Source organism: Mustela erminea, chromosome 11, assembly GCF_009829155.1.
Source record: "Mustela erminea isolate mMusErm1 chromosome 11, mMusErm1.Pri, whole genome shotgun sequence".
NCBI classification, from domain to species: domain Eukaryota; kingdom Metazoa; phylum Chordata; class Mammalia; order Carnivora; family Mustelidae; genus Mustela; species Mustela erminea.
Window position 1 is genome coordinate 5,038,178 of NC_045624.1, and position 13,524 is coordinate 5,051,701.

Here is a 13,524-nt window from a genome sequence, read left to right on the forward strand (position 1 = left end):
AGAGTAGTTAAAATTCACAAAGACAGAAAGTACAACGGTAGTTGTGGGGAGATCGGAGGGAGGGAAGGATGGGAGTTAGTGTTTAATGAGAAAGTTCTGGAGAGGGATGGTGATGATGGTTCTGAAACACTGTGAAGGTCCTCAATGCCCCTGATTCATACAGTTAGAAATGGTGCAAAGGTACCTTTTACATTATGTCCAATTTGCCACCAGTTAAAGAAAAAAAAAGGCACCAACACAAAGGAAAACAATAAGAAAAAGCAGATTTTGAATAAAAAATAGGTAGCTGTCTGAAGCATTTTGTATCAGAAATATTCCTTTAGCCAAATGTCCTAACTGGTAATTTGATAAAAAGATCCTGTGGGTGATGCAATTCTTGTAAATCCCTAGAACACATTTGGTGCGACTGGGGAAAGTGTTCTCTACACAATAAACTCTAGAATTTTGAAATAGGCTCTTGAATCATCGGACTCCAAGTCCTAAAAACAGGAAGACTTCTAATATGCCAAAATTAAAATCTGGTTAGTAACTGTTTGTTTAAAAAATTAATATGTATTCATTTATAGACCTGTACACTGGAAAACTATAAGACATTCATGAAAGAAATTAAAGAAGACACAAATAAATGGAAAGATACTCTGTGCTCATGGATTGGAAGAACTTGGCGTTGTTAAGATGTCCCTACTACCCAAAGCAATATACAGATTCAATGCAATACATATCAAAATTCCAATAGCATTTTTCATAGAAATAAAACAAGAATCCTAAGATTTGTATGAAACCACAGAAGATGCTGAAGAGGTAAAGCAATTTTGAGAAGACAAGAACAAAGCAGGAGGCATCATCCTCTCTTGATTTCAAACTCTATTACAAAGCTATGGTAATTAAAACAGTTTGGTATTGGCATAAAAACAGACACACAGATCAACAGAACAGAACACAGTCCAGAAATAAAATCATGCATATGTGATTAATTATGACAAAGGAGCCAAGAATATACAATGCGGAAAGGATGGTCTCTTCAATAAATGGTGATGGGAAAACCGGACAGCCACATGTGAAAGAATGAATGTGGACCACTATCTTACACCATACACAAAAATTAACTTGAAATAGATTAAAGACTTGAATGTAAGACCTGAAACCATAAAAATCCTAGAGAAAAACAAAGACTATAAGCTTCTTGACATCAGTCTTGGTGATAACTTTTTGGATCTGGCACCAAAAGCAAAGGCAACAAAAGTATCAATAAATAAGTGGGACTACATCAAGCTAAAAAGCCCCCACAGGGCAAAGGAAATTAGCAACAAAATGAAAAGGCATCCTACTGAATGAGACAAAATCATCTATCTGACAAGGGGTTCATATCTAAAATTTATAAAGAATTCATAAAACTCAACAGCAAACAATTCAGTTAAAAAAAATGGACAGAAGATCCGAACAGACATTTTTCCAAAGAAGGCAGACTGACGGCCAACAAGTACAAGAAAAGGTGCTCAGCATCACTCATGATCGGGGAAGGGCAAATCAAACCATAATGAGATATCATCTCGCACCTGTAAGGATGGAGTCATCAAAAAGATAAGAAATGACAAGTGTTGGAGAGGATGTAAAGAAAAGCGAATCCTGGTGCAGTGTTGCTGGGAAGGCAAACTGGTGCAGCCGCTGTGGAAACCAGTACAGAGGGTCTTCAAAAAGTTAAAAAGGGGGCTAACATAAGACCCAAGGATTTCACTTCTGGGTTTGCATTTGAAGAAAATGAAAACACTAACTCAAAAAGATACATGCACCCCTATGTTCCCGGCAGCATTATTTACAACAGTCAAGATATGGAAACAACCTAACTGTCCATCAGCCCATGAATGGGTAAAGAAAACGTGCTATGATACACACAACGGAATACTTTCCAGCATAAAAAAGAATGACATCTTTCCTGAGGGCATTACACTAAATGAAATAAGTCAGAAAGATAAATACAATATGATCTCACTTACATGAGGAATCTGGAAATAAACAACAATCAAACCTCCAAAACCCAACCTCATCAATACAGAGAATGGACTGGTGGTTGCCGGGGGGTGGGGGGAACAAAGCTCCAGTGTAAAATAAGTAAGCCATGGGGATATAATGTCCACATGGTGACTACAGATAAGAACTATACTGCTTATTTGGAAGTAGCAAAGAGAGCAGATCTTTAAAGTTCCCATCACACACACACACACACACACACACACACACACACACACGCAAACACAAATTTTTTGTAACTATACATGGTAGCCAAAGTTATCTAGACTTATTGTAGTGATTATTTGGCCACATATACATAAATGTTGTATCATTATGTTGTATACCTGAAACTAATATAATCTCATATGTGAATTATACCTCAATAAAAAATGAGGATTAACATACATTTTATTCCTCGTATCTGGCACATCTCTCTCACTGCCCAAGCTTTTACTGAGAATGGCATTAAATCCATATTTTAAAAATCCAGCAATATATTCTGGCTTTGAATAGTTAGTATCTTTACCTGCAAGAAAGGGCAATTATAGTTATGTACGTACAGATTACTACCACCAGATAAAGGATAATAAGAACAACTATATCCTGAATTCACTTCCTTTATAATGAGCCAGGTGTTTTCCTGGAATCTACACTACCTCCAGGTGATAAGGCTAAAATCAAAGCAGATTACTCCACTAAGTATGGACAAGTTAGCCTTTGGTCATTCGGTCTCTTCAGGGAAGGAAGTGCTTGGTCTCCTTGGTCCCATCATGACTCACCACTGTCGTGTGAAGTTAGCTGTCACTGAAGGATTTAGGAAAGGTGGGGAAGGAGAGCTAAAACCCCAGCCCAGAACTTCCATTGCAGAGAATAAAACAAGAGGCCAGATGCCAACCCAAACATAACAGTCATAACAATAAATGAAGATGGGGTAAATTTCCTATTAAAAGATAAACACTCTTATTTGTCAATGAAGAAACAAAAATATAATCATGAAAGATAAACAGCATGAATGAAAATGGTAAAAGAAGAGTCTAAGAATACAGGAGTCAAAGTATCACTTTAAAAAGTACAGAATTCAGGGCGCCTGGGTGGCTCAGTGGGTTAAGCTGCTGTCTTCGGCTCCGGTCATGATCTCAGGGTCCTGGGATCAAGCCCTGCATCAGGCTCTCTGCTCAGTGTGGAGCCTGCTTCCCTTCCTCTCTCTCTGCCTGCCTCTCTGCCTACTTGTGATCTCTGTCTGTCAAAAAAATAAATAAAATCTTTTAAAAAAAAAAGTACAGAATTCATCGGAAGGAGCATCCAGATAGTTATTTACACTCACGGTGAGAATAAGTCACAATAAAGACTAGGTAGGGATGAGCTTGCAGACATCAAACATTGCTGCAGTGAAATACTTACATTAAAATCATTAGAGATATCAATATATATTGCCACAAACAGTAGTGGAATATTTTAAGAACAACTCTGGCAGAAGCAGGCAGAGCTCCGATTACCTGCATGGGTGGTGTGGGCAGGCTGAGCCAGGAGCTGGTCCTACATAAGCTGGCCTGGGGGAAAGCAGGTAGAGCTCTGGTTCTCCCCAAGATAGTGCCATGTAATTAACATTATATGTTAATTTAAAAAATTAAAAAAAAAAACCCCAGTCTCAGGAACTTGTATACAGACAACAAAAGAGCTGATCTTTGTATTATCAGAGCCCTGGAAGGAGAGGAGTCAGAGTGGGGCCAAAAAAAGTACTCTCGGAAATAAGGCCGGAAACTTCCTAAATTCAGGGAAGTTGGACATCTATAGCCGCAGGAGGCTGAAAAATCCACAATGGGAAAAACCAAAGAAATCCATGGCAGGACACATCATAATGGAACTTCTGAAAACTGAAGACAGGTAACTCTTGAAAGCAGCCAGAGAGAAAAAAACATGGGATTCATAGAGGAACAACCTGAATGACTATGGGTTTCTCATCTAAAATCATGGGGGAGAGAAGAAAATGACAAAACATTTTTGAATGCTGAAAGAAAAGCACTGTCAGGGGCACCTGGGTGGCTCAGTCATCAAGCAGCTGCCTTCACCTCAGGGTCGTGATTCCAGGACTCTGGAATTGAGCCCCACATGGGGATCCCTGCTCAGCAGGAAGCCTGCTTCTCCTGCTCCCACTCTGCCTGCCTGTATTCCCTCTCTCTCTCTCTCTCTCTGTCAAATAAATAAATAAAATCTTTAAAAAGAAAAAAAAAAGGAACTGTCAACTGCAAATTCTATACCCAGCAAAAATATCCTTTGGGAATTATGAAAAAATGAAGACACTCCCAAGTGAAGAAAAATGGACTTTGTGACTAGCAGCCCCACCCTTAAAGAACAGCAAAAGAAAGTTCTCTAAACAAGGAAATAATAATAGGAGGAGGCTTGGAACTTCAGAAAAGAAAAAAGAACATCAAAATGGATGAAAACGGGGTAAATATGATAGAGTTTCCTCATTAGGAAACTCTATAAGTTTCTTCAATCATATTTGACTTTTGAAGCCACAATTATAACACCATCTGATGTAGTGCTCAAAACTCAAGACAGTTATATTTTTTAAATGAGGAGGCTAAGGAGCGGTTTACACTTTACTTGAAGTGGCAAATCACTGATTCAAGGAGACCTTGGTAAGTTATAGTTATAGATATATATAAATATATATATTATGTAATACCTACAGCAACCACTAAAGAAACTATACAAAGAAACCTTTTAAAAAACATTATAAACTCATCAAGATGGAATTTTGAAAATGCTCAAGTAACTCACCAAAACACAAGAGAAACAGAAGATTGAGAAACAGAGGAAACAAACAAAAAATAAAATGACTAAGAAACTCTGCCATTGATAATTGTCTTAAATGCAAATGATCTAAATATACCAGTTAAAAGCAAGGATTAGCACAGTGGATTTAAAAAATGTCCTGACAATATGCTACCTACAAGAAACTTACTCCAGTGAAACATAGGTAGATTGATGATAAAAGGACAGAAAAGGATATACTTGCAAATTTTAATTAAAAAAACAACAACAACAACAGCTGAGGTGCCTGGCTACCTCAATCGATAGAGGATGTAACTCTTGATCTCAGGGTTGTGAGTTCAAGCCCCACATTGGGTTTGGAGCCTACATTAAAAAAAAGTACAAGTGGCTCTATTAATATTAGATAAAATAGATTTCAGAGCAGAGAAAATTACTAGAGACAGAGACATGACCTTATGATAAAAGGTTCAATGCAGGGGCGCCTGGGTGGCTCAGTGGGTTAAGCCGCTGCCTTCGGCTCAGGTCATGATCTCAGGGTCCTGGGATTGAGTCCCGCATCGGGCTCTCTGCTCAGCAGGGAGCCTGCTTCCTTCTCTCTCTCTGCCTGCCTCTCAGTGTACTTGTAATTTCTCTCTGTCAAATAAATAAATAAAATCTTAAAAAAAAAAAAAAAAAAGATTAAAAAAAAAGAAGAAGAACCATACAAGAAATTGGGATGAACTGAAGATCAAAATTTAAAATTTTTCTTCTTGAATGACACCACTCAAAAGAGAATTCAAAATATACAGTATAGTGACTATGGTTAACAACAGTAATATTGTATATTGAAACTTGCCAGCACAGATCTTACCATAAGAGAAAAATATTGTAACTGGGTGTGATGGACACAACTGTTAACTAAACCTGCTGTGGTCATCATTTTGCAATATATACATGTACACATACAGCAAATCATTCTGCTGTATTTCCAAAATGAATAAGATGTTCTACATCAATTATGTCTCAATTTTAAAAAGAGAATAAAAAGGCAAGACACAGACGTATAGAGTATTTGCAACTCACATATCAAAGGACTTGAATCCAAAATATATTTTTAAAAATCTTAAAAATCAGAAGATAGGGGCGCCTGGGTGGCTCAGTGGGTTAAGCCGCTGCCTTCGGCTCAGGTCATCATCTCAGGGTCCTGGGATCGAGCCCCGCATCAGGCTCTCTGCTCAGCAGGGAGCCTGCTTCTCTCTCTCTCTATCTGCCTCTCCATCTACTTGTGATTCCTCTCTGTCAAATAAATAAATAAAACCTTTAAAAAAAAATCAGAAGATAAACATCCCGATTTAAAAATGGATGAAAGACATGGGTGCCTGGGTGGCTCAGTGGGTTAAAGCCTCTGCCTTTGGCTCAGGTCATAATTTCAGGGTCCTGGGATCAAGCCCTGCAGATCTTTGCTCACCAGGGAGCCTGCTTCCTCCTCCCTCTCTGCCTACTTATGATCTCTGTCAAATAAATAAATAAAATCTTTAAAAAAAATAGATGAAGGACTTGAAGAGACACTTTACAAAAGAAGATATATGGGTGGCCATGAAGCACATGAAAAGGTGCTCAAAATCATTAGTCATCAGGGAAACGCAGATTAAGGCTACAATGGTTCCATTACTTACCCATTAGAATATCTAAAATCTAAAAATCTGAGCTTGCCAAACGTTGGTGAAGATTTGGAGCAAAGGGAGAGATTCTCTACATGCTGGAGTGGAAAGTAAATGGCACAGCTATCTTGAAAACACACTGTCATTTTCCTGAAAGTTAAGCATATACCTACTGTACATCCCATCTGTCCCAAACCCAAGAGAAACAAAGTATGTCCACACGAAGACTTATAACCCATATTCATGACAGTATTACAATTCATTCTGGAGTATCTACAAACATATTAAAAATATATAATATTGTATTTTGCTGGAGATCACACATAAAAGGAAGGGAAGAAAGATTCCATCAACTCAGGTTAATTACCACCTCAGAGGGTAAGAGGAGGAGAAGGAAGGGGGTGAAGTCGTTAATGGTACCCATTAACATTTATTTCTGTGAGAAAACAGAACACTATCTGAAATACAGCAAACTATCTTTAAAAATTGTTAAATTTAGGTGATACATGCCTGTTTTACTCTTTACGGTATATATGTGAAATATTTTATAATTTAAAAATTGAGTTGCTCTAAGAAAGACACTGTTTTTCTCTTCTAAATATTAAACTTATGGTACATTTTTCCCATAAAACAGCTAATAGAGAAAATCAAAATACTTACCTGATCTTAAAAAGGTTTTGTATTCTGTAGTTTCATATTTGTCAGGCATTTCAAATCTTACACGCAGTCTCGGTATTTGCTTGGGGTCCCGGGGAATTTGCTGTTGCAATTTTTTTCCAAGGGACCAAATTAATGCAGGCCCCTGGTTTTTCTTCTCCAAGTTGCTTACATGATTATGGTGAATATATACATACAATAGAGCTGTCCAGATCCCAAATATCAAGGATCCGTAGAATAAACATTGAAATGTGACGCCTCTCATTGTAAACCTAGTATTTCTGAAGGTCCATTTTTAAATTTCCTAGGTCAGAAGAATTTAAGAGAGACTATATTAGAGATCTCAGTGATTTCCAGATCATCTACTTGGCTTAAATTCAATTTTCAATGTTTTAAGAACAAGATCATTTTAATATGCAGTTATCCATATACTTGGATGAGATAAAGTATATCTTATTTTCTATTAGCAAAAACTCTTAAAACTGATATTCAGAAGGTCGCTTAACATCAAAATGTATAACATGCTTACAAAACATGCCCTTATTTAAACTGGCACACACTCCTGATCCTTCAGCTGAAGGAAATACATACAGTGAAAGCAGGTTTACTCATCCCTTACTCATGCTCAGTCCATCTTGGATTAGGGTGGAAGCTGGGCAAGGGCCTGCTGACTGTAATATTTTTGTTTTTATTTTAGGCTTTATTTTTAAATGTATGCATTACTTTGACAAAAAAAATTAAAAAATGGAGATTAACACGATACCTATCAAACGGCATCAATGCTTGTAAACACGTGCACAGAGCAGCCACTTCTCTCCCATCCTGACCCTTTAAATCAGGTGACAGCCTGGCCCGGGGTTAGAAGGAATCAAGGACACGAGCCTCCTGAGCTGTCCAGTGTCACCCGCTTTCCAGGGCCCTCTGGCGCGGGTCGTCCTCACGCGCTGATTCTCCCAAGTGTCTTCCTGCACCTGACCCTTCTGGATGGCCGTTTCCATGCCAGTTCTCGGCCTGGAGGACCGAGTGCGGCCTCCACAGTTCTGACCTCCCGCGCTAGAACAAGCCTGCCCAGGCGCCCCGGCTCCTACGGCTCCTGCTCACAGAAGAGACCGTCCCCGGCCCACGGATCCTGCACCGCATCAAACCGCCGAGGCTGCACCCGGCCGCCCAGAGGCCCGAGCACACCGGGTGCAGCGTCTTACAGGGCGGCGTGGGGCCACCCCATCACCCGTGGGGCCGGGCGCCCCTTCCCCTCCTGCCTGGAGTACCGGCTCCCGACCGAGCCCTGCCCCATCCTTACTCCGGTGGGGCAGGCCGCTTGGCGCCTCCCGGAGGGACTCGTGTGTAAAGACGGGCTGACGGGCCCACCTGCCGCCCTGCACCTGGGGACGACGCTGAGCACCTCCAGCCCGCAGCGCCCCGGGGGCTGACGGCGCTCCTTCCCGCGGGCACCTCACAGTCTGGGCGCCTTCTCTTGCGAAACTAAAAGAACCGAGTCGGAAGGGCGCAGCGGGCGCGCTCAGCCCCGGCGCTCCCGGCCCACTGCGGAGCCCACGGGAAAGGCCGCACCTTCCACGGGATTGTATTTCGGGATCCCAGCCCGAGGAAGGCGAGTTTCCTCCTGCCCCGGAATCAGCCCAGCCAATGAGGGACCGTGACTACGGGCCAGCCAGTGAGGGCCAATCACAGTTCGGCCAATGAGGGACTGCAGTTACAGCCCAGCCAATGAGGGACCGTGACTACAGGCCAGCCAGTGAGGGCCAATCACAGTTCGGCCAATGAGGGACTGCAGTTACAGCCCAGCCAATGAGGGACCGTGACTACAGGCCAGCCAGTGAGGGCCAATCACAGTTCGGCCAATGAGGGACTGCAGTTACAGCCCAGCCAATGAGGGACCGTGACTACAGGCCAGCCAGTGAGGGCCAATCACAGTTCGGCCAATGAGGGACTGCAGTTACAGCCCAGCCAATGAGGGACCGTGACTACAGGCCAGCCAGTGAGGGACAATCACAGTTCGGCCAATGAGGGACTGCAGTTACAGCCCAGCCAATGAGGGACCATCACAGCTCGACCCGAGAGAGACCGTCGCAGCTCAGCCAATGAAAAGCCACTGTGCTCGGACTTGCGGGTGACGCCGACCACTTCGTCCGCCCGTCTCCCGCGACGCCGGCGCGTGCGCTCGTTCTGCGGGCTCGGCCTCGGTCGCTCCTCAAACCGTTTCTTGCTGGCAAATAACTGCGGTTTGGTTGCTGAGGTCCGCGCGCCGCTGGAGCCGGGGCGCTTGGCCCGCAGGCGTTGGCCCCGGACCGCGCCCGGACACGGCCTGCGAGCGCATCCCCGGCGCGGGCGGTTTCCCGGGAGCCCGAGCTGCCGCAGGGGGCAAGGGCGGTCGGTCCTGCGCGACGGCCGCGGGGGCCGCGGGGGCCGCATCGCCCGCCCGGCCCTTGCGACCCCACTGCCCAGGAGGGCGCGTCGTGACCCCGCGGGCGGCGTGCGGTGCGCCTGCTGCGCCCTCGCTGGGGGGACGGGCTGGAGCGCGGGTGCGCGGAGCGTGGTGGCTGCGGCGCGCGGCGGGCCGGAGCGGCCAGCGCAAACCCGAGGGCTCCAGCCGGCTGCACGGGTGCGTCCGAGGGAGGCAGCGGCGGGCCGAGGGCGACGCTGAGGGTCAGCCCGGCCTCCTTCGCGACACAGAAGAGCCTCTCCTCCCCCGCGTGCGAACCGCGTGCAGGCCGCGGGGGCCAGGGCCGCTGTACTCGGGGGCACGTGACTTGGCGGTCCTGGCTCCTCTGCCGGGGCGGGAGGGAGGCGCTGGGACCCGGGACGGGGGGTCACGGGGACCCACGCTGCGGGCCTGCAGCAACGCGCCCTCACCGCGCGGTGGGCCAGCCCCGCTCCTGGGCTGGAGGACACGGTGCAGGCAGCGCGCGCCCTCCGTCCCCACCGCCCTTCCCTACCCAGTCGGCTCCCGGCCGCCAGGTCGCTAACTAGGGTCGAGTTACGGAACAGCCTGGCTGGGGGGAAATGGAGCGTCGGCAAGAGCTGCAGAACCCCCGCAGGCATCACGACCAGGGGAATCAGGGGGCCGGGCACGGGCTGGTCCTGAGCATCCTAGATCAGGGGAGGGGTGCGGAACTGGATCGGGCGTTTACTCACACGGGAGCGTTCCAAGACCCGGGCTTTACCACCCCGACAAACACCTCCAGTGCACGGTGCAGCCTCCTAGACTGGACGAATTACGCTGTGAAAATGAAATCTCTGGGGCGCCTTGGTGGCTCAGTCAGCAAAGTGCCTGCTTTCAGCTCAGGTGGTGATCCCAGGGTCCTGGGATCGAGTCCTGCATCGGTCCTTGCTCAGCGGGGAGCCTGCCTCTCTTCCTGCTACTCCCCCTGCTTGTGCTCGCGCTCGCTCTCTCTCTCTCAAAGAAATAAATACAGTCTTTAAAAAAATAAAAATGAAATCTTTGGTAATGCGAAGAAAAACTGTCAAATGTGTAAGAGGAGAAGGTAGCCTCTAACTGAGGCGGAGAGATGGATGGAAACCAGACGGAGGAGAATGAAGCTGGTTAACTTCTAACACAGCTGCTACTTCGGATAAATGTCACCTGCTGAGACTTTAAACTTACACCGAACACCAAAAGCAGTTAGAAACTAAGGAAGAAAGTAAGCAAGGGGAGGCACCCGCATTGAGTACACAACATGTGCATAGGGGTTCATGATAGGGTTAGTGCTGGAGAAGGAAATACATCCATATTCTCTAGGAGGAGTCTATTAAGAAAATTTGGAGGAAATTCTCTACATGTGAACATTAGGAAAATTACCCTCACTCATTTTTTAAAAAATTTTTATGAATAAATTTTTCTTAACACCACACTTTCTTAAAGCAGAACTCCCCCTGGTTCTCTGGAATATGCGCCTCATCTCTCCTCGCATCCCCTCCCCCCATCCCCACCCCCACCCCCACCCAACGCACATACACTCACATACCGAAACCCTAAAAATCTGGAGTCAGTTGTGTTTGTTTTAAAGTGTCTTTTCAGAGGAAAACAGGCTCTGCTTTAGATGATGTCACAACTAAATTTTCTATAAATAGTAAGATTCTTGAGAACCAAAGTCCATATAAATGCCTGGCCTACCTCTAGAGCGGCATTATCCAGCCTGACCATTACAGCCTCTTCTTTAAAACTCAGATCTTCTTAATCCTAATCCCCAGAGCCAGCTTTCATTGAAGGATCTGTGATTGGAGGCGTGGCTTCCGTTGAATCCAGATGGAAGGAGCTACCCCCCCCCTCCCGTGTTGTTCCGACTATTCAGCACACTGAGCTCCCCCACCTACCATTAAGACAGCAGCTGCTCTGTAGTTGATCAGTTGTCTAAGCTGAGTCACGGGTGAAATGAGCCAGGAGTCTAGGTTGAATGATCTGAAAGACAAGATTTTTTTTCCTAATGGCTGACTTTACGGTGCCTGGATTCTGAGCAAATACTGGTTTGTGCTGGGCTGTCCTGCCTGCGTGGTGTTTCACAAGAAGCAGCACTGGGTACGTCATAAAGCCCTTGTGATGTCACACCCAGGGCGTCGCCAGCAGCCAGGGGCCCTTCAGAGCAGCAGGTGGAATCCAGGACTTCCAAAGTTCAAACGGACCTTCCAGAGAGTCTTAGAATCCTCATTCCTCAGCTGAGGAAATGGGAAAAGCCTCATCTTGGGCAAAATCTAGGCTAGATCTCATTTTCGGCTCCCCCCCCCCTTTTTTTAAAGTCAACATGAAAAAAAGCTTTCAGAACACCTCAAGGGACTCAAAGATTACCCGAAGGGTTGTTTGGCTGTCTTTTAATTTTTTACTCTGTATTACTCAATATTTAGATATTAGTACATGAGTTCAGCCAAATGCTTGTGAAATGTCTTGACATGTCTGAGCAGATTTGACCTTTCCCCATTGAGGAGGCTGACTCTGTTTAGCCTGGGACCAGACATCTGCTTTGAAGTATGTAAGAGGAAGGGGCGGGGGTGGGAGAGTGAGGGGTTGGGGGGAGGTGAGTTGGATCCTTCCCAGAGGACCAGGAATGAGAGAACAGAAAACATATTTTTCTGTACATATAAAGGACATAGACGTCATGGGGCTACCCAGGGGTTGCCTAAGGGAGACACAATAATCATGGGAGAAATAAGGGGAAGATACAAGATAAGAAGTGTATTGAGTTACCACAGGCTGGTGTCCCGAAGAATCAAGAGTCAGGGCACAGTTGTCAGGACCAGTTCATGAGGGGAAAAGGATAATGCAACAAAAGGAAAGTCACAGAACAAAGTCATGGCACTAGGCAGGTGGCTGGTAGGAGCTGAGCGGAGGTGGTTCCGAGGAGGAAGAGGAAGACGGCAGAGGGGGAGGAATGTGTGGGGGAGAGTGAGGCGCCTTGGTGACAGTGGAGAGCAATCCCCTGGGAGTGACCAGAAAGTCTGGAACCTTCCCTACGGGGAAAAAGAAATTAGGAGGCTGAAACAGTGCATGCTTTATCTCAAATTAGTGGGCAGGGTTTATCCTAGTTGATCCTAATTAAAGAATTACAAGGAGAAACAGCCGCCTTGAGTTTTACTCTCATTTTGAGAAGGAAAAGGGAAAGATATCTTACCTTTCTTATGATAGGTTAAAACTTCAACCTGAGAGCCAGGAAAACCATCTTCTCTCTGGGCCTGTGTCTTCTGAGGGATGACATAAAGAGCGGGGTGGGGGGGGACCCTAAAACACAACGGAACAAAGGGCAGAGAAACAAAAATAGGGAATGCAAATAAAAAAAGAGGCGAAAACATTCGAGTATAAAATTTGCCAATTATTGCGTACTATCCCAAGCACTTTGGGGGGACTGTAGGCGCTTAGAGGAGACAGTCCCAGACTAGGCCATCTCTGCACTCCATGAGGATGTACCTAACATGTGACAGGTGCTGGTCACTAAATAAATCCTCGGATAATCGTGACCCGTAAGACAAAGGAATGGGTAAGCAAGGCCAAAATGTAAATATCCCTGGAGGTAAAAAGGAAACAGAGGGAGAAAGGGAAAAGGGAATTAAAAATTAATGAAGTAACCTTAGTCACAGTCTTGCCTGGCTCCCTCCCACCAGCCCAGTTGGGCTCATTCATCTAAAAACTCTCTTCTGATTCTATGTTCCATTGACAAAGGCCTACAAACTTTCCCCACACACTGCTCTTACCCTCAAATTCCTCCATAAGCTATTGGTCTGACTTGCCAACCTACGCTCTTCTTTGTCCTAAGAACCCTTCAGAAGAATCCATTCCCTTCCACACTAGTTCCGCACCATTCAAAGCATTCGCCGGACCATTGTTTGGATCTCTGCCCATCTCAGGGTCCAAATAGCATTTTCCCCAATAACCACGGAGTAAGCTTTTCCCATGGAAGTGGGCAGTTATCTTAGGCATCTGGCAAGCAGGTTT

At 45.2% G+C, this 13,524-nt stretch overlaps 1 protein-coding gene across 7 annotated transcripts in view; it reads right to left on the reverse strand.

The window, feature by feature from the left end:
- The window catches only part of GALNTL5 (polypeptide N-acetylgalactosaminyltransferase like 5), a 48,512-nt gene extending 36,927 nt beyond the window's left edge, over positions 1-11,585 (reverse strand). For 4 of the 7 annotated variants that reach the window (XM_032304570.1, XM_032304572.1, XM_032304566.1 and 1 more), the window contains exons 1-3: positions 11,418-11,585; positions 7,089-7,389; positions 2,416-2,536 (exon numbers count right to left, since the gene is read on the reverse strand). In XM_032304570.1, the coding sequence (XP_032160461.1) occupies positions 2,416-2,536; positions 7,089-7,350 (383 nt within the window). In that variant the 5' untranslated portion in view covers positions 7,351-7,389; positions 11,418-11,585. Of the gene's footprint in view, positions 1-2,415; positions 2,537-7,088; positions 7,390-7,848; positions 8,428-8,654; positions 8,740-11,217; positions 11,362-11,417 lie in introns of those variants that run through there. The other 3 variants (XM_032304569.1, XM_032304568.1, XM_032304567.1) reach the window with 3 other exon arrangements.
- Positions 11,586-13,524: the final 1,939 nt, after the last annotated feature.